General features: G+C 40.3%; 3 protein-coding genes across 4 annotated transcripts in view; 2 read left to right on the top strand and 1 right to left on the bottom strand.

Moving 5' to 3' along the window:
* map3k5 (mitogen-activated protein kinase kinase kinase 5) overlaps positions 1-12,505 on the top strand; it is a 46,862-nt gene extending 34,357 nt beyond the window's left edge. The window contains exons 15-30 of the mRNA XM_026318307.2: positions 278-411; positions 1,852-1,979; positions 2,483-2,619; positions 3,242-3,347; positions 4,442-4,599; positions 6,186-6,363; positions 6,817-6,834; positions 7,344-7,521; positions 8,039-8,207; positions 8,322-8,507; positions 9,265-9,370; positions 9,671-9,914; positions 10,017-10,129; positions 10,488-10,603; positions 10,992-11,068; positions 11,346-12,505. Of these exons, the coding sequence (XP_026174092.1) occupies positions 278-411; positions 1,852-1,979; positions 2,483-2,619; positions 3,242-3,347; positions 4,442-4,599; positions 6,186-6,363; positions 6,817-6,834; positions 7,344-7,521; positions 8,039-8,207; positions 8,322-8,507; positions 9,265-9,370; positions 9,671-9,914; positions 10,017-10,129; positions 10,488-10,603; positions 10,992-11,068; positions 11,346-11,418 (2,121 nt within the window). The 3' untranslated portion in view covers positions 11,419-12,505. The remainder of the gene's footprint in view (positions 1-277; positions 412-1,851; positions 1,980-2,482; positions 2,620-3,241; positions 3,348-4,441; positions 4,600-6,185; positions 6,364-6,816; positions 6,835-7,343; positions 7,522-8,038; positions 8,208-8,321; positions 8,508-9,264; positions 9,371-9,670; positions 9,915-10,016; positions 10,130-10,487; positions 10,604-10,991; positions 11,069-11,345) is intronic.
* Positions 12,506-12,701: 196 nt separating this feature from the next.
* lrp11 (low density lipoprotein receptor-related protein 11) lies at positions 12,702-19,257 on the top strand. The gene is made up of 9 exons (XM_026318325.1): positions 12,702-13,449; positions 14,431-14,588; positions 15,054-15,195; positions 15,321-15,446; positions 15,570-15,773; positions 17,437-17,604; positions 17,740-17,796; positions 17,909-18,001; positions 18,402-19,257. The coding sequence occupies exons 1-9, from the start codon at positions 12,885-12,887 to the stop codon at positions 18,554-18,556; spliced, it is 1,668 nt and encodes a 555-aa protein (XP_026174110.1). The 5' UTR covers positions 12,702-12,884; the 3' UTR covers positions 18,557-19,257.
* A 233-nt stretch (positions 19,258-19,490) lies between these two features.
* Positions 19,491-25,754, bottom strand: pcmt (protein-L-isoaspartate (D-aspartate) O-methyltransferase). 2 transcript variants are annotated; one of them, XM_026318328.2, is made up of 8 exons: positions 25,467-25,754; positions 23,292-23,396; positions 23,162-23,193; positions 22,673-22,777; positions 22,396-22,516; positions 21,378-21,463; positions 20,992-21,161; positions 19,491-20,457 (listed from the first exon to the last, which is right to left on the bottom strand). In XM_026318328.2, the coding sequence occupies exons 1-8, from the start codon at positions 25,645-25,647 to the stop codon at positions 20,445-20,447; spliced, it is 813 nt and encodes a 270-aa protein (XP_026174113.1). In that variant the 5' UTR covers positions 25,648-25,754; the 3' UTR covers positions 19,491-20,444. The 2 variants fall into 2 exon arrangements, with proteins under 2 accessions (XP_026174113.1, XP_026174115.1); XM_026318330.1 differs by having other exon boundaries at positions 20,935-21,161; positions 25,467-25,623.
* Positions 25,755-26,184: the final 430 nt, after the last annotated feature.

Raw genomic sequence — 26,184 nt, 5'->3', positions numbered from 1 at the left:
TAAAACCAGTCTTTCTTTGTTTTTTTTTTCCTATCAACGTTAATCGTAGATTTCAGATAGAGAACACTAACTGTGTCGTGAAGTACTGTAGGCATGCCAGGCTCAGATTTGCAGCTTTGACGTTACTTTAAAACTGATCCTAAGGTGTAAACAAAAACATCCAACCACTTATTTTGTTTAGATCTTTACTTTTTGCCACTGGGTCTGAAATATAATTGCATGTCGCTGGATTTGTAATCTAGAGTGATTCCAAAGCTTGTCACCATTATCTCCACAGTACGACTATGAGTACGATGAGCATGGTGAGAGGGTGATTCTGGGAAAAGGAACATTTGGAGTGGTGTACGCAGGACGAGACCTCAGCAACCAGGTCCGACTGGCCATCAAAGAGATACCAGAGAGAGACAGCAGGTGAGATGCAGATACCCTCTTGTTCACTGGCTTTTTGCACATTGCTGTTGTTGAATAGCTTCAAACTGATGGTAGGATTATGTACTGTGTTGCACACATGCTTGAGTTGGTTGCACGTGCATCGTTAATTGTGAACATGACACCAAGAAAACAGTGACCTGCTTTTCATAGCACTACCAGTGGTAGAAAACTCAACTTGTCTGTGAATATTAATAGACCCCAGGGGATAAACTGTAATATTTCAGTGACCCACTGACCTTTGCTGATATTTGCACACAACATGTTTCATAATCCACTACGCATGTTGGCTTCTCACATTCAGAAAATGAGGATCTCTTCTGATTTGAAACCAGCTTCAGGACATATTTTCCATTTCTAGACCATCTTCTTGCAAATCTTGTATTCATTATTCTGTGCTTAGATTAAATTACAGCCCAAGGCAAACAGGTATCGGGGCTGTTAATGCCTCATCTTGTTCTGTGCTGGTGTTGAGCATCATTAAGCAAAGTGCTGCTTTCCTCCAGCTGAGAGTGTGAAGCACAGATCATCAGTGTCCCTTGTGGTTTCTGGCTTTCACTGGGCTGGTATCCGCTCAGAGTGACTGGTTAATGGAGATCTGTGAATATGAACCCCCACCCGCTGCCTTTCCATTCCCTCCACTGTCTCTGCTCGGAACACCTCTCTCCTCATAGTCCCACCTACTCATCTCAGATTGCAAGATTCTCACAGGCTTCGATGAATCCACTAACACACTTTGTTCCACTAATCACATCAGCCAGTCAGTAGGGTGCTCGGCTGCAAAGAATGTGAAGAATTTGGTTAAATAATTCAGAGGTAGGATTGACATCTCCAGACGGGCAGAGAGAGAGAAGGTGTGATTCATGCAGCGAGATGAATGTGAAAAGAAAGTGCTGGCAGGCCTGTTTTCAGCACACAGAGGTACCTGTTGTTCTGCTCAAATATCAGACTCAGTCCCAATGTTTTTCTGGTGTAGTCTTCTGTTTTGCCTTTTGGCATGTTGTCAGCAGTAATGTTTCATCTATCTTGCTTAGAATCACCTGGAAGTAAAGGGTGTGGGCTTCTTTTCGGGGGCACATTGGTGAATGTTGGCCCTGGGTTGTTTGGGAAAACTGGGAACCTTTGCCTTCTACAAATGACTAACTTTAACTGACTCAAAAGCAAAATGAAATGTAAAATTAGATTTCGAGATGTAATAAATGACAAATACGAATGGGTGGACATGATAAAGGACGAGAGTATTGTAACTATTATATTCAATATATATTATAGTATTCAGAAAGTTTTTTCAGTATTCAACATCTTTCCTTTATTGGCATAATGTTCAGTCTGTTTTGTGCAAATTACAATGTTCTGTTCCCGTCCGTTCCTATCTCATGTAGACTAACATAGTTTCTTGATGTCTGGTGTTTTTTGATGCAGGTACTCTCAGCCGCTCCACGAGGAGATCGCCCTCCACAAACACTTAAAGCATAAGAACATCGTCCAGTACCTCGGCTCCATCAGTGAGAACGGCTTCATCAAGATCTTCATGGAGCAGGTGCCTGGAGGTGAGACACCAGTCGATGCTTTTGTGCTCTTTTAAACAGGACATGTGCACAACCTGAAGTAGGCAGCAGACAGTGCAAATTACTGAAATTGAATGAATATTCTAAGTACAGGATGAAACATTTGTCTTCTTAAGTAAATTCGAGTTGCCATTATTGCTTTTTAAAATGCTGTTCCTTCATACCTGACTTTAAAAAGCACTTCAGTTGTAGCCCAGTTTGAAAAAGTGGCATATGAATGTAGATTTATTTCCCTGAAAAGACTAAATGTGCACTCATGATTATGTTTACATCACTTCGCCAGTTAAATAAGATAGTATGTTTTTACAATTACAGTTTACCTGTATTGAAACAGATTTTAGAGTTCCAAAGAGATTGAGTTTTGTCTGTCAGTAAGAGTACCTGTGTATGCCAAGTGTCACTCTGAATTAGTCAGTCCTGTGCTGCTGATCTCTGGTCAGAGTGCACATGTTGATCACTGCTGTACTTTATGTCTTTATGTGCAGGGAGTCTGTCTGCACTGCTGAGGTCCAAGTGGGGCCCTCTGAAAAACAACGAGCCTACCATTGGCTTCTACACGCGACAAATCCTGGAGGGGCTTAAATACCTGCATGACAACCAGATAGCACACAGAGACATCAAGGTGACTAAAGACAAGTGTTTAATATTTTACTGCCATTGCTGTCTTCATTTTCGCAAAGATGTTATGTAGAGAATGTAGAGACATTGTTGTATCCATCATGAAACATGGAGTGCAGAATAAATAAAATGCAGGAAAATGCAAGGTGGGTTTTAGAGTACAAGGATTCAAGGATTGCAGAATTTTAGTTTTGATGGTTTGAGCTGGATTCTTAAACCCTAGTGCATCGCATTCATTTGTTTGCTCTGTGAAAACATGTTCCCTGTGACTCTCTGTACTTTGCACAGTAATTGAATTTGGTGTGAATGCATTCCAGGGGTGTTTCAGCTGCTCACAGCATTTTAGCATTTTCTCTACAGCTTTTTGGCTCCCACTGTTTTATCTCATGACAAATTGACACTGATAACACTTCTATCACAGTCACTGTGGTCTCTCGCCCATGTGTCCACAACAGCGCAATCATATAAACACTTGATGCACGTAAATGTTAATCACCTTGTTTTGGCTGGAAGGCCATCCTGGGAAAGAGGAGGCTTTCAGTTCTTTGATGGTGCCATCTTTCCCCTGGAATTTCAGCAGCACAATGGGTGTATCTGTTCTTATGGGTTAACTTTTTATTCTGCAGGGTGATAATGTCCTCATCAACACCTACAGTGGCGTCCTGAAGATATCAGATTTTGGTACATCCAAGAGGTTGGCTGGGATCAACCCCTGCACTGAGACTTTCACAGGTATGCTCCAACCCCCTGACTGACAGCATAAATGATTTCCTTCTCCCCCTGCACTGGGAACAAACTCCAGAATCACATTCCCCAAAACACCCATTTTCATGAAAGAGCAAGGGGCTAAACTTTTCTCTGCAGTGACCTGAAATAAATATGGGCAGTGAGCTAACCCCACACAGGTTCCAAGTGTCACCATTTCAGACCAGTAATCCAGTCTCAGTCCCTCAGCCTGTACGTGATATCACTGAGAATACCTGATTGTTTGTATGCACAGACGTTGGGTTTGGCATGATTCAGAGGTCAGATCAGTCAGGTTTATGCCCATGTGATGTCTGCACCACAGCAGCCAATTGCAGCTTAGTTTGACTTCTTGGATTAGCTCATCTGACATCTGATTGGAGCAGGCAGGGACTCACTCTGAATTGTGGAGCACTTTCAGGAAACTGGGCTACTCCTTTTTATAGCCCAGGCTTGCTATAAATTTGTCCCTGCCTGTTTTTAGCTCAGTGCACAAAAAGCCGCAAATACGCAGCCAGCAGGCTATTATTAGAACAGAAGAGTCCTTTCATTGGGGAGCTGAGATGTTACTTTGGACTAAGCTGTGACAACACAGATTGTTTGCAGGTGCTCACTCAAGGCCATAAGCCCCATTAAAGCTTTTGTAACCAGATTGGTCATTTGAAAGAACTGTGTCATCCCCACAGGACTGAATACAGGCTATTTCTGGCATTTACATCAGTGAAGTGACATTACTTTTACTTAACACAGACCATGGAACAAAATTGTGGCTTTGCTATATCACTATCTATATCAATCTGTATCAACCTTACATGATGCTAAATTCTACCCTCCAGTGACTGGGTCACTGTTGAGCTGAAGTGTTATATTTGAAGCATTTCATCTTATGCATAATTAAAAAGAAAGAGGTCAGATATACTACATTAGAAAACAGACATCAATGCAGTATCCACTTAAGGCTAATTATATGAAATGGGATTATAAAAAAAAAACAAACTGCTGTTACAGAGAGTTTGTTCATCTTCAGTAGCATCTAAATATGTGGCCGTCTGTCTAAATATTATGTTTCTGCTTGTGTCTAGGAACACTACAATACATGGCTCCTGAAATTATAGACAAGGGTCCTCGGGGGTATGGTAAACCAGCAGACATCTGGTCCCTGGGCTGCACCATAATAGAGATGGCAACTGGAAAACCCCCTTTCTATGAACTGGGAGAACCACAAGCTGCCATGTTCAAGGTGAGACATGCTACTGGTAACATATCCCATCATCCCACTGGGTCTTGTATTAACTTCTGTGGTGACATTTTCTAAAAAGTAATGGTCAGTGAACAAAAATAAGGATGTGGTCATTTTTACCTTTAGGAGCTGATATACATGGTGTTTTATAAGGGAGCTGATTTAATAAAGTAGCTGAGTGAGTCAGGTTTTTCAAGATCATGTTAACTTGTTAGTTAAGAGCGTCCCATCCACATGTTAATATCACATCTTATTTGTGCTGTTCCTCAATAAGCCAGGTAATCTTGCCCATCTTGTTTTGCAAGTTGCCCATAGAAATGAAGTGCACTGGCAATACATTCAGCCCAAGCTTTGAAGACTCACTGCTTTTAAATGTTTCAGATTTCTGAGAAACGCCCTTATGTTAAAGTCAGCAAACAGTCTTTACAGTCTCATACTGTAACAGTCTGTTACAGTATTAATCATTGCCAATCCTGCAACTGCCAAACCTATAATACTTCTTAAAGTCAAAAATACATTAACTAAATGGTCTAGCCAAAGGTAAAATGAGAAACCACATTAAAATACAGTATATTACAACTGAAAGTCATTTTTCTAATTGTTGTTGTATTGAACTGAATATAGTTTTTGCCACTTTCAATACATCTTATATCCATTGTCAGCTAATGGCTTTGGCTCAAGTGTTTACTTTCCCTCAGCTAACTTCATTAGAAAAGCTGCATCAAATGAGATGATCAGCAAATCTGGCACCTGTGCTCATCAGTTCTCCTTTATATGGAAACAAAACCAGTGAGACGAATATTATGCACCTGCATTGTGTTACCACCTGCATGTTGTAACGTGATCGAGCCCAGTAGAAACTCCAAAAATCATCATGTGCATGAACATTTGTTTGAACACAAACAAACATGTGGCGCATTGAGAGGAACACTCACAGGCTCCCTTGTTTGACTTTACTCATTCAGTTGTGTATTTGCTTTGGGTGGGAAGGTCTTGAGCACGCGTAGCCCATTAAGGACAGTAAAGCTGTTTGAGGGTTGTCTGGGAAGCGTCACAGTACGTCTGTCAAAGCTCTGAATCGTGGACTTTTTCATTAAAGGACTCTGAATGCCAACAAAAAAGGTGTAAGTTATGGTAAACAAAACAAAAATCAGAAACTGAGATCTCCTCACGTTTTCGGGCCAAATACCACCGAATTCATGCAAGTGAAAGTAGAGTCTGATCCTCTTCATCTATAAAAAATCTCCAGTTGTTGAGGCATATTGTTTTCCTAAATAGTAAAAGAGTCTTGATCTACTCCTCTGTCATCCTTGTGGAATGTCTGAAGGGAGGGGCATCTCACTGATAATCTTGTGTCAACATTTCTCAACAGTGACAGCAGGAATTTCCCGCATATTGTCATGAGAGTCTCACACTCAATTTCAGGCCCCAAGCACTCACTTTATACTTGAGTTGTCTCCATGAAATTAATTAGTTTAATTCACCCAAAGAGCAGAAGCTGTGTGCCCTCTGTCTTTTACATTTTATGTACCTGGAGTCAGGGCTTCTGCTCCAGTCTCAGCAGAATGTGTGTCCTTTATCTGCAGGTGGGCATGTTTAAGATCCATCCAGAGATTCCTGAGTCCATGTCGGTGGAAGCCAAAGCCTTCATCCTGCGCTGCTTTGAGCCCGACCCCGACCGTCGAGCCACCGCCCTCGACCTGCTCACGGACGAGTTCCTCACCGTCACCAGCCGCAAGAAGAAGAGCAAGAGCAGCATCACAGGTGTGTACAAAGGTTCAGCTGTTTTCTTCAGTCTTTATTTGGATCTCCACTAGCTTCCACAAAGTCATTACTAGGCTTTGTGAGGCCCATAAATTATGATAGAAAATCACACAGTGTAAATTGCCCCTGGTCAATAAAGAGTCCTGCATGTAATGTCAAGTAAAACTAACAACTTATCCGACCACCTGCTATACCTGCTCCTTAGTGACAAAGGGTTTATCACACCCATTGTCTGGATTTCAAAATGTTTTCAGCTTGCCTTGGGTTTCCACTTCACAGAGGTGGTACTATCAGATTTCCTGGTACCAGCACAAAAGATAAGAAAAAAAAGCTTAAAAGACTTGTTCCTCACTGCATACTTGGAGGTGTTATCCTGCCAGTTTTACGTGCAAATCATGTTCTGCTATGTTCTCAGTTAAATGCTAACACAGATTTCATGTTTTTCCTCTGTAGCCCTGACACCTGCATCAGGTGAGTTACGCTACTCTTCTTTCCAATATATTTGGCTGTCCTGGCACTGATTTATAAAGTAGATGCCAGTTACATGAAACATCTACCTGCTTTGCTGAATAGTGTCTTCATTTTTCTCTTGCCAGTGGCTGCCTGTCTTCAGAACTCAAATAGATGTTACACAACATACTTCTTTCCAAATGCTTGAATGTCTTTATAATCCCTGTTTCATAATTTATACAGAATGTGTGCAATGTGGTGCCAGGCAAAAGAGATAGAGCTGACAGAGTAACAGCAGAGTGAGGCATTAGAATCTGATTTAAGGTTTTAGTTGTCTTTACTGAAAATGAAGCCAATTTACCATCAGCACTTTTACTGATTTCACCCTCTTACAAAGCTTTAGCTCCTTTTTCTTTCTTCCTGCACAGAAAACACTTCCTGTTTTGCTACAGAGCAAAATGTCATGCTATTAGTGCACATATGAGAAACTTTGAGGTTTTGCTTTAAATTACATTTATTGTATCCTTCAGAGTATATCCGCAGTATCTCACTGCCAGTGCCAGTGGTGGTGGAGGACACCAGTAGCAGCAGTGAGTATGGCTCCGTCTCCCCTGACAACGACCTCAACATCAACCCCTTCATCTTCAAGCCCAGTGTCAAGTGCTACAGCGAGAAGGAGGTGAAGGGGCCCAGGTCCCTCTTCCTCAGGTTGGTTTTTGCTGGTTCACTTGTGAGTGTAGCATTAAGTAATATCCCAGCTGTTTAGACAGGAACTCTTTTCATTGTAAAAAGTGCTGAACCAATATATGTATTTCTGACACAGTTGCATGTGTCTACTTACCAAAGAGTTCCAATTACATGAAAAACTGATTTTTTTTTTTTAAGAAAAGGGCATATGTTTTGGCAGAAAAATGTTTCTTTCTTTTACTTTTTGCTATTAATCTTTTCATGACCTCTCAGATCCTATGACACCCTATGGGGGTCCCAATCTCCAGTCTCTGAACTACATTTGTAAATGACAGACAAGATTAAGAGATTTTTGGAGGAAATACTGGAAATAATGTTGGGCAACATTGTGTTTTGTGTCCTCTTCAGCACAGGAAATCATAATCATATACTGAAACACACACAATACATGAAACTGAAGTATAGCACATTATGGCAAACAGCTTGGGGTAGTTCATAGAGCCCAGATCCAAAATATTTCGTTTTCTTTTCTACTCAGCATTCCTGTAGAGAACTTCGAGGACCACAGTGCCCCTCCGTCTCCTGATGAGAAGGATTCAGGCTTCTTCATGCTTCGGAAGGACAGTGAGAGACGAGCCACCCTGCACCACATCCTGACAGAGGACCGGGATAAGGTGGTGGCCAACCTGATGGAGGCCATCATACAGGTTGGTGATAGAAGAAACCATCAGGAGGGAAGGGATGAATAGAGGCAGATCAAATCAACAACATGCACTTGTTTAAAAAAAAACAAAACAAAAAAAAAAAACTCTCACCTCCAGGGCTCTGAGGAAATGAAGCTGAAGCCTCAGCACATCTCCACCCTCGTGGTCAGCCTGGCTGACTTTGTTCGCATGGCAGACAGGAAGATCATTGCCAAGACACTGTCGCAACTCAAGCTGGAGTTGGACTTCGAAAGCACCGCCATCAGTCAGCTACAGGTCGTGCTGTTCGGCTTCCAGGATGCTGTAAGTGCAGCTATAACACAGAGGAGTTTAGAATTTAATGGAGTGAATCTCAGTTCAAAATATTCTGTGTCTCCCTGCTGCAAGCAATCTGTCAGCTTATTGGAGAATCTGCAAAAATTGCAGCAGTGACAATCACAAATTGTTACTTTGAGGCTTAGTTTGCTGCTGAAATGCTCCTGATTCTTATCTGTTATCCATCCACTGTTTGTACGGCACAGATGCTTCAACTGTAGCCTCTGCATAAACCATGGGCTTTGAACACTCCAGTGTAATTGTTGTCATTTTACATGAGCTGCAGGCAGAAAGACGCTGCCATGATGCTGCTCTTCCTGCAAAGACTAGATAACTGTGGAATACATGATAGGTCTAAGTGAGATGGTAAAATAAGGATATGCCAGGAGCAGCTGCACAGTTCCTGAAAAAAACTGATGTGATCTTTTCTTCAGAAATGTAGATATGTAGGAGAAATGACATCAGAGCAATGGTTGTTTTCCAACGTGTAAGGGGTATTACATAATCTTGCATAAAGCTGAAGCTCTGATGCCTCCTATTGGTCATCAAGGCAAACAGTTTGGAGGAGGGAGAGTCATGCAGCAGGGAAGATTCAAATTTTGGGTTTTAGTGCTTAGTATAATAAAAATACAAAAATACATGGAAATTTATATACATTATATAAAAACAGTTATTTTTAAATGTATTCAGTGTGAAAATACTATAAAAGTGTTTTTTTTCACTGTAAGACTCTTCACATTTGCAGGTAAACAAAGTACTGAGAAACCACAACATTAAGCCTCACTGGATGTTCGCTCTGGACAACATAATCCGCAAAGCTGTGCAGACTGCAATCACAATCCTGGTGCCAGGTATCATCATCAGCACCTCTAAATAAGTTATTACCAGACCCTGAGGGCAGCACTCGCTGTCTAACAAAAAGAAAACCTGCAATTACTGAAGCTTCCAGGCCAAACTACCACAGCTCTTGTCTGTTTATCAAAGGGCAAATCTTTAAGACTCAGTACATTAAATGAAGGCAATGAAATTGTAAACTGGTGATAAGCTAAATAATTCATTTTCACACTGCAATTTGCAATTTAACAAACTGCATTATATCCATTCTATTGATCATCATTCATTAAATAAAGTGTTATCTTCTGTCTGTTCAGAACTGAGGCCTCACTTCAGTTTGGCCTCTGAAAGTGACCCGGCCGACCAGGACGACGTTGACGACGACGTTGAGCCGGAGGGAAACTCCACCCATCAGAGCCGAGCTCCACCTGTCGCCGCTCACGATGACACAGTGGTGACATCGGGAGTCAGCACGCTCAGCTCCACCGTCTCACACGAGTCCCATAATTCACAGCGCTCTGTGAGCATGGAGCTGAGCAGGATGAAGCTGGAGACCAACAGGTACACGGCTACAGCTACTGTCATTAGTTGAATTAGATTTTATCAACAATACTTAACCACTGGTTCTGTGTCCTGTGCTTTCTCCAACCTGTTTGACTCTAGGCTGCTGGAACAGCTGCTAGAGAAGGAGAGAGAGTATCAGGCCATCCTGCAACAAGTGCTGCAGGAGAGGGAGCAGGAGATCAGACTACTGAGGCTGCGATCTGAGCCCGCAGGTCTGTCCCTTAGTTTTCACACTGCCTGTATGTAACATAAGCAGCACTTCTGCAGCTACTGCTATGATTCTGGCAACCAGCTGTGGCTTCCATTCACATTAACCAAACTACATGTTAATATATCATCCATCCATTATTCATACAACTTATCCTGTCACTGGTTCTGTCACATTACTGTGACATTTCTTGCTGTTTAGTCCTGAATTAGGTCGCTTTAAACACAGTGCATGAAATAGATGATATGGCTATTTTTAATTGTGGCTGCTTTGATGATGCAGCACACAGATTTTCCTTGTGCGAATGTTTGGTTGCTCAGCCCAGTGTGCTAAAAGAGTCTGTTCCCTAACGTCTCCGGCAGAAATCCCTATGTCGTCCCCAGAGGGACACACAAGTCCACCTGTGGAGAGACATGAAGACTCAGAGCTGACCAGCTGGCTGAGGCTCTACGGTGCTGACCAGGACTCCATAGACAGAGTGAGTGCCTGCTTTTATCGTCAGGAGCTGGAGCTTAACTGTTAACATCAGACAGTGACAGCATTCGATTACACAATACATGCTCACATTTTAGAATTGGCTTTTGTTGTTCTGTGATTGTCTTGGTCTGTTTGAAATTAAAAAGTGACTAATATATTTAATTAATAGCGTTAATAATAAGAACATGCTCATTGTCAGCAAAAACAGCAACAGGCACAGCTCCTCTGTATTTTATTAAAATCTGGCCCATATTCTGTCTCCTAATATGTGACGCAGGTTACAAAATGGAGCACACAAAGAACAAACAGATAAAAGTTTTCTCCTTTTTCATTTAAAAGTATGAACATAGTCTGATATTTTCCCATGTTTCATCCACTTTGTGTTTCAGATACTGAAGGAGGAGTACACATTGAACGACATCCTCCATGATGTAACGAGAGAGGATTTGAAAAGTTTAAGACTGAGGTAGTACACCTGATTTTTTTTTTTTTTCTTTTTCTGTTTTTAAGATGATTAGTAACAGTTGTTTTCAGTGTTTAGTCAGAAAATACATCTGCAGCAACATGGCAGCTAAGCTCTGACAATTGTCCTGCGTATTGGTAGAGTTTGTATTGATGCATTTGTTTGTTCTTTTGTTCTGAAAGAAAGACAAACATTATTATTTCTGTTGGTGATAGACTAGTGATAGAAGATAGTACATTATATATTGTAATAATCTTCCTTTCTGTTTCTGTCTTGTCAGAGGTGGGATCCTATGTAAGCTGTGGAAGGCCATCACAGACTACAGGCAGAAGCCAACCAGAGGCCTTAAGTAGTGACAGCCACTCAGAGAACCCAGGAACTTTGTCCCAACACCGCAGTATTTTCCACTTTACCTCAGTATTTATAAGAGCAAGAGCTTGAGGAGAAGAACCTGTGTTCGCTGTGTGCACAGAGCAGCTTTCTACAAACACAAGAAACTCCTTGACAGGTGTTGTTGGAGTATTTATATAGTTTTCAAATAAGGATTTTGGAAAAAAGGTCAATGTTAAATCAACAATTACTGAGAAGTGCCACTAGTTTTGTTATGCCTGAAGGACATGACACTGCTTTTGTTACAGTTGCGTTAAAAATGACATAAATATGACATAAATATTAAAAATCTTGAAAACTATTAACATTTTCTCATGTCTTTACAAGATGTAACATTTACATAACTTGAGACTGACAGTTTTCTAATTAAAGCCTGAGATACAAAATACTACATTCAGAATCATATGTACTAATGTTTTTATCATAGGTATTGTGTCACTACTTTTATTTAAATGTATTTTTAATTTAATTTTTATGCTAATCTGAAGGATATCAGTGCATGCCTTTTTTTGCTTTATATCTGTACTGAGACTTATTTAAATTGTTGATGCTTTTTTCATATTTCCTTTTATAATACAAATCTTCATTTTTATTTTTCGGAAACATGTAAATATTGTGTCATAGAATTATATGTGAATGACATATATGTTCTTTAAAAAAACATTGATAAACATAATTAAACCTCCATGTGGACTGGACCTAGTCTATAATGATCACATGAAAAATGAATAGTATATTATTGTATTTTCTAGTGTCACAAATCCTAGAAGATAATATTCAGTTAGTGATTAATATTATGTCAGATTTTTATTGTTGTACACTGACAAAATTGTGTTTATCTTGCTTGTGTAGATATGATCATTCAGTCACTTGTATGTTGTAATGAAATTTTGAAATGCAAATGATTTTCCTATGGAAGAGTTTTGACATTTTTTATTTTAAGCCAAGATGTCAGAAATGGGAAAAATAATCATGTGTTTTATTTCTAAAATAATTGAAGATTGTTGTGTCATCTTGTTAAATAAAAATTTTCTTCCTGAAAATGTGACAGTAATGTGTTAGAAATGTTTATGCTACAAATGACTGAGTGAATTTAATAGTTCATTGACAATGATTATGATTTTTGTAAAGTAGAGGTGTGCTGATTTCCGGGCGCCATATATAGTCAACGTAGTGACGTCAGTGGTTTTGGCTGAGCGTTCGGGGCTCGCGGCCATCTCCCCTTCACCATGACAACGACGGATTTTTTGCTTCGTCAGAGTATCATGATTTAGAAAGTATTTAGTGTCAAAATAAAATAAATTTGATCGTGTTTTATATACATTCGTGATGAATTTCATGTAGGAAGGTCAGCTGGGCTGTGAAGGACCCCCATGCGTCGGAGAGCAGCCGGAGGCAGAGGGAGACGTCGTTTAACTGCGTGAACAACATGGCTGTGCCGCAGCATCCCTGGCTGCTGCTCGCTTCCGCCGCGCTGTTGTTGGCAGTGCGAAGTATCGATACTCGGTCCTCGCCGATATCGGATTTAAAATCCAAAATATCCGGGGTGGAGGAGCTGTTGGAGGAATTCCGCAAACAGCTCCAGCAGGACCAGGCATACAGGGCTGCCGATGTGATCGACTCCTGTGTGGGCGACTTCAACGCCGCTGAGGAACGCATCATTCGTGCCAAGGCCTCCATCGAGCAGGGGGCCACCTTCCTTCTGGCCCCGGACAGGGTGTACACCTGGAAGGACTGCCTGCACGCCTGCTGCGCCCAGCCTCACTGCACCGTGGCGGTGGTCCAAGAGGACCCGAGGCAGCCCGGAGACAGTCTCAGCTGCTACCTGTTCAACTGCACCTACAGAAACAAAAATGTCTGCTCCTTCGCTCCGCAGCAAGGCTTCACCACGTACAGCCGGACTCCCAACACAACGCAGGTACACCCCCCTGTTTCATCCAGCGGCTCAGCCGGGAGGCCCGGGGAAGGGCTGCCTGAAGAGGATGATACAGAAGGTGGGAGATCTGCTGGCACGAATCTCAGCCTCAACGTTATTTAGGTCCATAATTTGGGAGACTGCCTTGTGCATTCATGGATACCCCTTTGAGCCATTATCATAAACCTGCAGGGCTCATGTAGTCACTATTTGCTGGATTGTCCACTCTGTCAAATGATTAGTGCTTAAGTACTGCATAACCAGGCAGGCATGGTTAGTTATTAGGTTGATGTAAGTTTTGGCCACTGGTATGTCGCCTCTGTTCTTGGTTCAGTCCCTGATATGCCTTTGTTTATCTCAGATTTCTCACATAATGTCTATCTCAACAGCACAGTAGGGTTAGCCCCCACCAGCTGCCCCAGCTCCTGATAAAGCAGGCAGGGTGAGTTAATGATTTGCCTTCTAGGTCCTGGCCTGACGGGACCTGACACCAGCAGCAAGTCTTTTTATGACAATGATTATCTCCTCTATTTATTCCCAAGTGTTAGTGATCAAACCATGAAAACTGAGTTGACTGAAAATTAACCACTTAGTATTTTGATAATTGTGTAATTGATGAGCATATTCACAACATTCTCTTGTTTTTGGCATCTCCAGTGTAAGGATTTGACACTTTTCTCTGTTTTAATCCAAACGTAATGTCTTTGTGTTTTCATCTAAAGGTTAGACAAATAAAACGACACAACAGCATCTCTGTTGTAGTCAGCATGTGTTCACTATTTTATGACCAGTTATAGACAAAGATCAAGAGAAATAATCAAGAGAATCAATCAATAAAATCAAGAGAATAATTAGATGAATCAGTGATAATTGTTTATTGTACTCATAAATACATACAATCTTGTATTTAAATGTAACTACTTCAAATAATAATAATACCTCTATTCTTAATAATTTTACTCAGAAAATGTTTCTTTTTAATTGATATATAAATATAGAATTGAAAAAAGTAGGCCCATATAACACATATTCCATATAACCAGGGTTTTGTGGTTTGTAGATGTGGATGAGCCTCCTCGCAGTGACGCTGGACAGGATGTGGTGATCCAGCTGCCCACAGACTGGGCTGTTCTGGACGGTCGGGACAGTTTGGATGACCATGGGATCAGCCATTATGAATGGACTCTCATCAAGGGGAGCACAGCCATTAATATGAAGGTTGGTGTTAATTATATATTCTAATATCTGTTAAGCAAGAAAGTAAAATTGCAACTGTATAAGTTTGATGAAAACAACTATAAATAAACGATGATGAAAACAGTGATTTAAGAAAATACACACACATAGTTCCTTTTGGTATCAGATGTGTAACATTTGCACTTGACACTAATTGTCCTCACAGATCCCAGAGTCAAATTACATTTGTGTGTTTGCATTAGTTAAATCAACATAGTAGCTTGTGTCCAGAGCTCCGTAATACTTGCTGTACCAACAGAGATGATTTTATTTTTACTATTTCCTACTTTTTAAAAAAAAGAATCCAACCGCTATTGAACCTTTTAATTAGGGGGTGCAATATGATAAGAGACATTTAGACAATATCAGTTTGTCTGCCATCAGAGTGTTTTAGTTCTGTGGAACTATCCCTTTAAATTTATATTTTTGTTTCAATGTGTTTTGAAGGCAACCCACCCAGGTCTGCTGAAGGTCAGTGGTCTCCAGGAGGGTGTCTACACCTTCCAAATGACTGTCACTGACACAGCAGGCCAAAAGAGCTCTGATAACGTTTCTGTCACAGTACTCGCTCCAAAACACCAAGCAGAAGGTGATGCACTCACCAAAACATATCAATTTTAGTTAATAGTTTGTTATTGGAGGTACAAGTGTGATATATTACCATTCATGCTTGCTCAGCCAGCTTAGATAAAAATGTGTTCACTGTGTCCACAGTTTGTACAGGTCACTGTTCGAACTACCAGTTCAAGTGTGATGACGGCTGCTGTATTGACATCACATACGCCTGTGATGGAAAGCAACACTGTCCAGACCGTTCTGATGAAGACTTCTGCCCAAACTGTAAGAAACATCTGTTCAGAAATGTTTTGTTGTTGTCATGGTGGAAGCACAGGAGACATTTTTAATGGGTAACCATAAAAAACCCCTTCCCCCATTATCCATTTGTTTGTTGGATTTCTTTAGTTGAGAGCAGCCGGAAGTCAGTTATCCATCCTGTTGACCTACCCAGCCCTCAAAGAACTGTAGTCCAGACAGAGGAAGCTGAGGATGGCTCCATGCTTCAGACTGGACCCAGAAAGACCATAGAGAGCATCATACCACCTCAAGACAGGACCAAAGCTGCTCCTCCACAAAGTCCCACTCAACAAGAGGTTTCAGTGAGTCAAGGTAGGGCTGTGTTTATGTATCAAACTCTCTATTCACTCTCTGAACCACTTGCATTATTACAGTGTGCTTGGCCCAATATGAATCATATGATTTGAACTAGCAGAGGATCAAATACCTGCACCAAGACAACTGAAAACATTGCTCTGCAACGTGTTAATATAAAATAGAGCAGCAGTTCCACGGTTGGATGGGAATATACCACATTTCACTACTATTTCTGTGTTGTTTAATAATATATATATATATTGCATTCATTAGTGCAGAGTCCCTTTGTAAAGAGGCAGAAATGGTTTCAGTGTGTCTCTGTACATAGAAGCAGATGGAGCCCCTGTAGGCAGTCATTGAGTCATAGCACTGAGCTCCAAAGGCTGGCAAAGCCACAGGGCCACTCTGCAGTCCCTGGGAAATCAGCTTTTCTCCGGCATCCACCCTGAGTGCTGGAACAAAGCACCTGTGTCCTCTGTGCCACCTGATCCCTGAATCAAGCTGAGAGCACATGAGCGTTGTCTCCCATTAGTGTTTTACCGCAGGTATTTCAGGAAGTCTTCATGTCACTAATGCTCAATGCCATGTGCACATGCTTAGAAAACTAAGATGGGTACCTCATTGTTTATCTGAAACAAAGATAGAAAAAGCAATACTTTTTGTCTGCGTGGCTCTGACCTCTGGCTATATAAAGTATCTAAACCCCTTCACTTTTTCCACTCTTTTCTGTTGTGGATTTAATTTTAAGTTGAAACCCATAATTTTGCCAATTTATTAAACATCACAAACTTAAATCTTTCATTTATACAAGCATGTGGCACTCTAAATGTCAAGGCTCAGGAGCATCCTCTTTGCTTTAATTATCTCTGAGATGTGTAGCTCTTGACTGGAGTCCACCTGTGGCAAATTGAATTGATTGCACATATTTTAGAAAAGCACACACTAAGTCTTGAAGTCTACTCTCTGTAGATTTTCATGATAAAATGATATGGTGAGCCAGAGGTCAGGGAAAGAGTATAAAATCATATCTAAAGCTTTCAGTGTTCTCAGTGTCCTTAAATCAGGCCTTTATGTTAGTGGCTGTGGGTGTAAAATGCATATGACAGCTACCTGGAGTTTGTCAGACAGCATCTAACGTGTTGACAAAGCAATTGTCATTGTATTTCTACATACAGTATGTATTTATTTATTCACATATATTCAAATAGGGTTCCAAAATTAGCATGAGAATCTTCTTTTGTGTGTCTGCAATGAAAATTACCAATAAACTACCACCACTGACAGGCCCACTGCACAGCACATGCCACCCACAAATGTGAGTCAGTTGTAACACTACATGCTGTGACGACAATTAGTAAGCACATGAGCACTGAAGTCAAAATACAGAAGAACACTACTCTAACTGGGAGTAGACATGAATGCAAACTTTACTAAAAAGAGAGACCAAGAGTAAACGTCCACAGCTCCAAGATGACTGTTCTGAATAAAGTGTTCATTCTTTTATATAATTGACAGTGTTAAATAACATCTATTTAAAAATGTGTTCAACTGAACACATGTAGTACAAGGGCTACTTGATTTCATCTAATCTAGCTTGTGCACTGCCTCTGCACAGGACTTGTAACATGTCAAATATAAAACAAGCTGACTTTGCCTTTCTTTGTCTCTGGTGCTGTAGATCCGTGCGCTGCAGCTCCAGTCGTAGGACCCTGTAAAGGCACCTTTCCACGCTGGTATTACGACCAAAGCAAGGGAGAATGCAAACACTTCCTGTATGGTGGTTGCCAGGGCAACCATAACAACTTCCTCCAGGAATCTGATTGTGTCAGCGAATGCATACAAAAAAGTGAGAATCTTATTTCTGTAAATCAAAAAAAAAACAACATTTTTTAACCTCAAGAAATATTTCATATATGTTTAGATTTTATATCATATTTCTTGTGTTTTTTTTTTTTTTTTATATTTAAAAAACATCCTGCAGGTCCAGCTTTCAAGCCTGCAACTGTGGCCCCACCCATTACCAAACAGACTGAGATAGGTAAATTCATTTTAAAAAACTAGGAGGAAAATGTTAAAGCCATATGTCATTGCAAGTAGTGGTAACAGTTGACTGATCCCTAAACTAAGTTGTATTTGTACTTTTGTTGAAGCTGCTCCTAAAATCCCCCAGAGTCAAGCAGACAGTGACATCCCCATCTCCAAACCACTTCCTGTAATGGGAGGACATCCTGTTCCTGAGTCAGGTAGCAGTTGTGTCTATGAGCACCTGCCAGTTGTGTTCATCACTTAAAGGTTGATTAGGGGGAGCTAAAGTTAAATACCTCATATGATTATAATAAATACTTTTCAGTAGCTTAAGTTTTTACTGTGGGTCATTGTCTTATGTCTAATTATTAATCTAATTCTCAAAGGTAACTAGCAACAGAAGTTATTAAATAAAAGTGAAGTAAAAGTACATGTAGTGATATATGTAGTGACATAGAAGAATAAAGTAATGTGGAAATACTCAAGTAAATAACAGATCATTTGTACTTAAGTGCAGTACTTGAGTAAATGTATTTACTTACCTTGCACTAGAGTTCTTTATGTGTCATCTTCTGCTAAATTTGTCATTTTCTTAATTTTGGGTTTGCTTTCTTTCAGGTGCAATTCTTCCTCTGACACTGGGTCTAATCATCACTGCTCTACTGCTGCTCATGATTGGCTGTCGTCTCCGACTTGTTCGCCATAAGCTGAAGAAAGCCCGGCCCCTCACCACAGAGGAGTCAGACTACCTCATCAACGGCATGTACCTGTAACCAGCCAGCCAGGGGCAACAAATACAAGAGCGCAGAGATCTGAGAAAGAGGAACAAGAGTGTTGTCATCAGAGCCAGTACTTTTTAAAGTTGCACTCTGTATTTTTGTCTCTAGTTTCAGAGTGGATGCATCCTAACTCTGCTGTCTGTTTAAAACCACCCCAACACTGAACCCTTCTGGACAGGTAAATCTGCCAGTCATAGATGCTGCCTTCAAAGTCAGTGACATATCCAGATGCTTGTGAATTCATATTTATATTGTCTCAAGAAAATGTGATTGTGAATCCATGAAGAAATATCTTTTATTTTTTCTTCAAATATGGCCATATTGCCCAAATTATTGCTGGGATGCATAGCAAAATCTCTTGGATTCCCTTTCTTAAAAATCTTTTTAATTTTTCAAATTCATTAATTTGTTTTTTATGTTTTAGGTCTTTTCTGACTTGTGCTGCTAAAATATTGTATTGCTGCCACTGGATGGCACTAATGTACAGTACTACATTTGTGCTGTATTCTACCAGAGTGAATCTGAGGTCAGAAATTAGTATGATGGAGTGCCTGTTTAGAGAATCGATTCTTTAAATATTACAGAATACTAGAAAGCCATAGCGAAGTGTTGGTCAGATTCTACTCGTCTGATTCTGTTGCATATTTTTCTTTAAGCAAATGTGCATCATATTTGCACAGATGTGTTCCCTCAAAGTGCAGTCTTTCATGTGAGATATTAAAAGTTTATTATATATCATAAAATACAAGTGTTTCCTTCTATGTTATCTGAAAAGTGAAAAAGTAAATGTAATATTATTAGAAAATTTACAATAGTGAGTACATTTCCTAGTGTGGGATTCTGGTGAGGGACAACTCTAAAATATATTTCTAAAAAAAATGCCTGCAAGGCTTTAGGTTGCAGCTGGTACAACAAAAAACAAAAGGCAGAAAACATAAGCATCTCTTTATTTTCATATGCCATTCCAGAAACTGTGATAGCCGAATACCTATCATTTACGTAACCCAAAACAAAATGTGCTTTTTTTTTGATTTCATGTAGTTTTTCTTTTTTTCAAGAAAACAGACATTCATTTGCTTTATATTACTTTAGTTTATTTTGGCAAAGCCGTGACTATCTGTCACCAGAAGAGCCTGCACAAATTGTTAATGGAAAACGAGTGGCAGAAAGCAACACATCACCAAGTGGAAAGCACAGCCCTGTAGTGCATGTGTGTTGGTGTTATTGGTGGTCCGCTCTCTTTGGAGTACGTTGAGTATGAGCCGATGCGTAGCTTATTCTATGTGCCTAAAGAGTGCAGCACATCAAACAGGATGTGTAAGTTACATTGGCCATCGTGTTACCTGTATGTGTGTGCTCCTAATACTGCAGACAGGGGAAGAAAGCTCATATGTTAGCAGATCATTTTACAGTTAGATGATAGACACACACACACACACACTGTAGCTAGGTGAATTATCTAAAAAAAAAAAAATCCTCATTGTCCAGCATTCCTCCTACATTCAGCTTTGATGCTACTGAAATGTAATACTGCAAAAATGGCTGACTGCAATTTAGATAATGAAACCAAAAAAAAAAAAAAACAAAACAAAAAAAGAGAATGAAGCCTAAAATCCAGCAGTTTAAAAGAAAATAACCAAAAAGATGCAGGCCTGAAAAGAAAAGCACAAAAGCCCTCTCCAAATATTTCTGTGCTTCAAGCAGTCCTTCTTCCCAGCCATTCAGGGCTGGCATCAGTGTGGTACTCTAGTCCATCGTTAAACTTAAACAAAAAGAGCATGTTTTGTTATGCTTTGAACAAAATGTCAAGAGTTTCTTTGACCCCCATCCAAGTTTTTTTCCAGGTTCAAACTTAAAGGTGGATTATGGACTATCTTCCTCTTCAAAGTTCATCCCTGTGAGAAATACAAATCAAATGTTAGAACAGAGAAAACAAGAGCAGCATGCAAGAAACACAACCACCCTCCTTTCATGCAAACAGTTAACAGAATCACATGTTAAAATATGTTGTCACAATAAAAACAGTCAAAATTTTTGTCTACATCTCACAGAGTAGAATATCAAATAGGAAAGTCTGGTAATTGGGTTTTAAGATTTTATAAGCATCCAAATTGACTAAAACAGTCATGCTCTGAAAACCAAGCAGATGCATTCACACTGTTTCTTTTTTCATGTTTGGGTCCCAAACAAACTACGACTTAGAATTGCATTAGTCAGGCAAGTTTTATTAAACCAATTTAAAACTAGAGTGTTAGAAAAAAATGGAAACGTGCAGCTAGTTGGTATGGTATGGAAGGAAGAAGCAAAAAATGTCAAGCAGCAAAATGCAGCCCCTTGTGATCCATTGCCTGCTCCAAGCCACACCATTTCACCTTTGCCACTGTGAGAAGGAGAGAGAGGGAGGAGGGGGAGAAGGAAGTCACTTCCACCTGGACCACTGCTTGTCTCTGTCTGTTAAAGGCACATAAATCACCCCCATCAAGGGTTTCATTTTGGTGCTGCCATCCTCCATCTTGTCGTACTGCTCCAGCATCTGGTTTCCTCCTGCTGGGCCTACAGGCAAAATGAGCCGTCCACCAGGCTTCAACTGGTCCAGAAGCTGCAGGAGAAACAATGCTTATCTAAGTAAGAGCATGATGATGCAAAGGATCCAACCAAAATGCATTTAACAGGACATTCCACCTTTGAAATTTCAAACCATTTCAACTGCTGTGCTGCCCAAAGTCAAAATTGCTTTCAGTTTTTATGAGTTGTCATCTGTTGTTTAAAGTGAACTGGAACCTTCATCATCAGCTTTAAAAATATGCAGACTCACAGCTTGGGGGACAGTGGGTGCTGCTGCGCCAACATGGATGGCATCATAAGGTGCCTCCTCCACATAGCCCATTCGCCCATCTCCAACTGCAACACACACAGGAGAACATCACTTACAGGCTGCCAGCAACAGCACATGGACGCATGTCCTCATCAAGATATCATTTAACCATTTAAACGTGGCTCAGGTGAAGTGAAGATTTTCTGTTACTGACAAATCTCTTGATTCTGTTTTAATTAATGGAAATATCCTAAAAAAGACAAACACTAACAAAGTGTCACAGAAGGCTAAACATATTGTATCATGTGACAATATGTGACAATCACTGAAGAAGTATATCAAGATAAATGACACACACACACACGCAACTCTGAACAAAAGATGTCTTAAAATAGCTCATGTAGTCTACCAAAAAGCAGCAGACGTTCTTCTGATGTTACTTTCAGACATCAAACAGGTTGTGCATTGTATTAAAGGGCATGTGCAATAAGTTGAAGTGTTAGCCTACACCTTTACGGTCTACAGAAAATCTTTTGTGCTGCCTATCAGGGTAATTTAGGAGCCCTTTCAGTAGTTTTCTTGCCTAATTGCTTGTACATTTACTTACAGAGCAAATACATTTCAAACTAAATATGCTATATTTAGCAATATTTGGTATTTTTATTCAACCAATGGGTGAAATGATTACCAAAACTGTAATCTGTTCTCCAAAGATAAGAGTTTAAAAACAAGGTGTCTGTTGACTGATTATTTTTATTAATAGCCTGGCTGTTTCACCACTAATACTCTCTTCCAGAACAAGTGAAAGTAGGTTTTCATTTCTCAATTATTTAGCACTGCACTACCCAGCATACTGAGTTACTTTGCTGTATGTTTAGTTCTCCTCTAAGGAGAGCACAGTGAGGTCTCATGAGCACTGCGCTCTCGTTTATTTTTAAAACAATTTGTACCCTTTAAACAGACCATATAACAAAAGAATGCACTAAATTCTTGTAATCTTTCATCAACGACATTTTACCTATTAGCTTGACTCGGCCTGACGTGATCAAACTGGGGTCATCTTTCTTCACATTGTTTATAGAATCGTCTACCAACTCTTTGATGTGATCAATTCCTATAACCTTCCCTTTAGGACCTACCTGTAAAGGGAAGGAGGGATGGTGGTCAGTTCATACACAAATAAGGTGACAGCATTATGTTGACTGGTTGATAAGCTCATTAAATGATCAGTGTAATAAATCAGAAAGCCGCCAAAGAGAAATTGTATAAGTTTACCCGTCATGTGTGTGGCTCACCATTCGTGCAAAGCAAACGGACAGGATTCCACTGCCGGAGCCGACATCCAGAGCTTTGGCTCCCTCATACAGCTGGTCATGTAGAAGCTCCAGGGCGTAGGCGTGCTGGGTGGAGGGGGGTCAACAAGGAAATGGTATTACAACCCATCAGTCAGCATTCATTTGAATCCAACTCAAATTATGACAAGTCTATACATGTGGTAAAGCTAATTCCTAACACCACTGCTTGTCTGTGTGTTTGGTGAGTTATTAGAAACATCTGACAAAGCTCATGTGTCATGAACAAATAGAAATACACAGAATTGCTGAGATTTGGTCATTTGTCATTGTAACCAGCTAAAAACAAGTGATTGGGTTTTGAATTTAAAAAAAGATGATAATCTGATCCACTTCTCTAACTGCTTCTCTTTGTTATCTACTGAATGGGAGCAAGCTTTAAGAAGGTGATTCACAAGGAGCAGAAATGTCTAAGAGTCTTTAAAGTCATACCATGTGTGGGGCGCTGATGGTTGCTTGATAACCTTTTGATTAAAAGAGAGGCACAGATTTTGTCAGTTCACTCTTCTGATGTCAGACTGTATTTGGATTTCAGGCTGAATGATTTCATGAGCAGACATACCTATTGACTGTGGCGAGTCCATGTAAGGATTACACCTAGAGAAATGGGCTCGGTCTGTTGCAAGCATGACTTCATAGACCTTGTCGGATTTAATAATGCCATTTTCTGGGGATCCAAAAGAGTTTGTGTCACTGTGTATTATAGAAACATGCACAAGTACAAACACTGCATTTACTCACTTGTAGTTGACTATATTACATAATCTTGCATCAGAATCAAAAAGGAACAAAATAAATAAAGGAATATAAAAACTGAGTTTTCCAAAGCAGTAAGTATAACTGCTTTTTGACAAAACCTATTTGTTTATAGTTTTGCATCAATATGATGATGTACATTGCATCATCTAAGGTATTCAAATTACTACATTAGCCAAAAATTACAAACTCCTAGAAGGTTATTTTTCTTCTTATACATACTGAGACAAAAACACAATACAAATAAGACAATATATTATGCAGGATTAAAAATTAAAAAACACACTGTATGAACAGAAGAAAATGTCAGAGAAAATACAGAATGAAAGGATGCCCACAAAGAGGATGCGAGAAGAGTGTGTTACTACAGAAAAGTGTTAATAGTAATAGACAAGTTTCAGAAGAAAGTCCAAAAAGAAGTGTTAGTGTCTTCAGAATAATCCCTTCTAACAGGTCCATGTAACAGCTGCTGCCAAAAGCGGGAAAAGCCAACAACAGCCGGCACTGCTCTCATTACCATCTCCCGTCACCCTTAGAGCTATGTGCTGCTTTAGGATACATTACAAATAAACCATACAAGCTGCCAGATGGACACCTAGAAGTGATTTCTGAAATTAAAATAACCCATAGTGGCAGATTTCATGCTGTTTTCTTCCTATGCAGAATTACTCTCAGGACTTAGTATTGTCTATGCAAGCTTTAGGACAAACAAACCAACTTAATGCTGTTTCTATCCTATAAACCCATTTAGTGTGTAATTTAGAGGCACATTTAATTTTCCTCCAACACATAACCGGGTGCTGAACTCTAAAAATGCATAAGGCGTTCGAGGTTCAGCTCAAATGTAACTGGAGGAGGAAGTAGTACTGCCTGTACTGACCAACTCAGAGTCTGACCACTGGTCAGGATAACAGACAATGACAAAGTTGTGAATTAGCATGCAACCTGAGTATGACCTGCTTAAATCTAGCTTATGCAAACTCTGAGTTAAATTTAAATAATGCTTGTAGGTCAGTGTCCAATAAAGTGTTCAGTCAAGAGGAGAAGGAAATCAAAATGACCGTTTAAATATCAACAATAAAAATAAGGATATTAGATATTTTTAGAACCTATACCAAATAAGACAGGTTTTAACTTGAAAACAAATTCTTTTGCAAATGACAGAAATCATAAGGAAATAATCCTGAAAGGTCTACAGTAAAATAGTAACTTCACCTAATTCCTCATATTTTACAGCATGTTATGATTCTGGATTGCATGCAACTTCCTTATGTAGACCATATTCATTTCCTTGTGCAGAGATATATCATACCTACTACCAAAGAAGAGTCTACAAGTTATGCTTTTGCATTAGTTTAAAAGCAAAGTACACCAAGGCTAGTTTTCGTCAGATATGAGCCGTCTGGCAGGGTGGTACTGAGTCATTGCTCTTTCTTGCATTCACTGTCACCTGCAGAAACAAAAAACGGCCCCTGTGACACAGCAAGTGGTCATTTTCGGTGTTCCACTAAAAAGGGCACTACAGACAGCAGCCTCACATGCCCAGCTGTCAGTGTCACTCAGATGAAAGTAAAAGTGAATGGTACAGAGATAGCCATCAATGAATGTGGGCAGGGCACTTAGCAGCGCGGCTAACGCTAGCTACAATGTCCTAAATGACGCACATATAGCTAACAGGCTAAGCTAGACGGTAACTGCACTAATATCCTGTTACTACAAGCAAGGAAGAGGTCATTTGTGTCTCTAGCGTTAATTTATTTTTTGCATCGACAGGGGCATGCATCTGTTTCACGCCGTAAACGTACTTTGGGAAAGGGGTGGAGAAAGGTAACGCTAGGTCAACAACATACCACATAGCTTAGCAACCAGCTAGCTAGCTACCGCTCCTCTGCGTCCGCCTCAGCCGCCAAACTAAACCGTTTTCCGACGACACGTCAGCGAAGGCGGCGAAGCTGCCGCTTTAAAAAACATCTGAACTTACTGCGGAGGTTGTTGACAAGCTCTGCATGGCTGGCTCCTCCAGATTTCCAGGCCATTATTAAGCAGACTTTGCGGAGTAAGTACACAGCAGCTGTCAGTGCCGCGCCTGCGCCAACGGTTTTACCGACGAAGCTCACGAGCTCCAGAGCGGACGGCTGAGCGGCGGGTACGTCACCCGACATCCAAACCGATTTTACTGCAGTGCTGCCTGAACAACACACACCCCGACACACAACTGTGTCATTTTACAAACTAATCAGTCTGATCAGATACATGTCTCAGCCAAGGTTATTTACACATTCCTCACTCAGCGCATCATCAGATTTGCCGCAGTAACGCAGACGGTGGCCGCTAGGGGGCGTGCGACACTCGTTAGGTGGTAACATGCATTTCTCTGCACTGACTTCACTTTGAAAACACTCTTAGCTTTCCATGTCATATCCAAAAGGTACTAATGGAAATATAAGACACCATAAACATTTGAGGATCACCTCTGACAACAATAAGACACAAGAACACTGACATTTAACACACAGCCTGTGTATCTACAGCCTGTGGTTTGCACTGCATCCCAGCATAGTGCCTGTCCTCCTGTAAGGGGAAAGTTTATGATTAGATATTTCTCCTGGATGTCTGGACATATGTAGCCTACAGGAGACAGGGAAAAAAGGTGCACTGAAAGAGAGCACACATTAATGAGAGCTTGTGTCCAATTGCAG

Source organism: Mastacembelus armatus, chromosome 24 (genome assembly GCF_900324485.2).
Source record: "Mastacembelus armatus chromosome 24, fMasArm1.2, whole genome shotgun sequence".
Taxonomy (NCBI): Eukaryota; Metazoa; Chordata; class Actinopteri; order Synbranchiformes; family Mastacembelidae; genus Mastacembelus; species Mastacembelus armatus.
The sequence above is the reverse complement of the archived record's forward strand: the minus strand, read 5'-3'. Positions and strand labels throughout refer to the sequence as shown.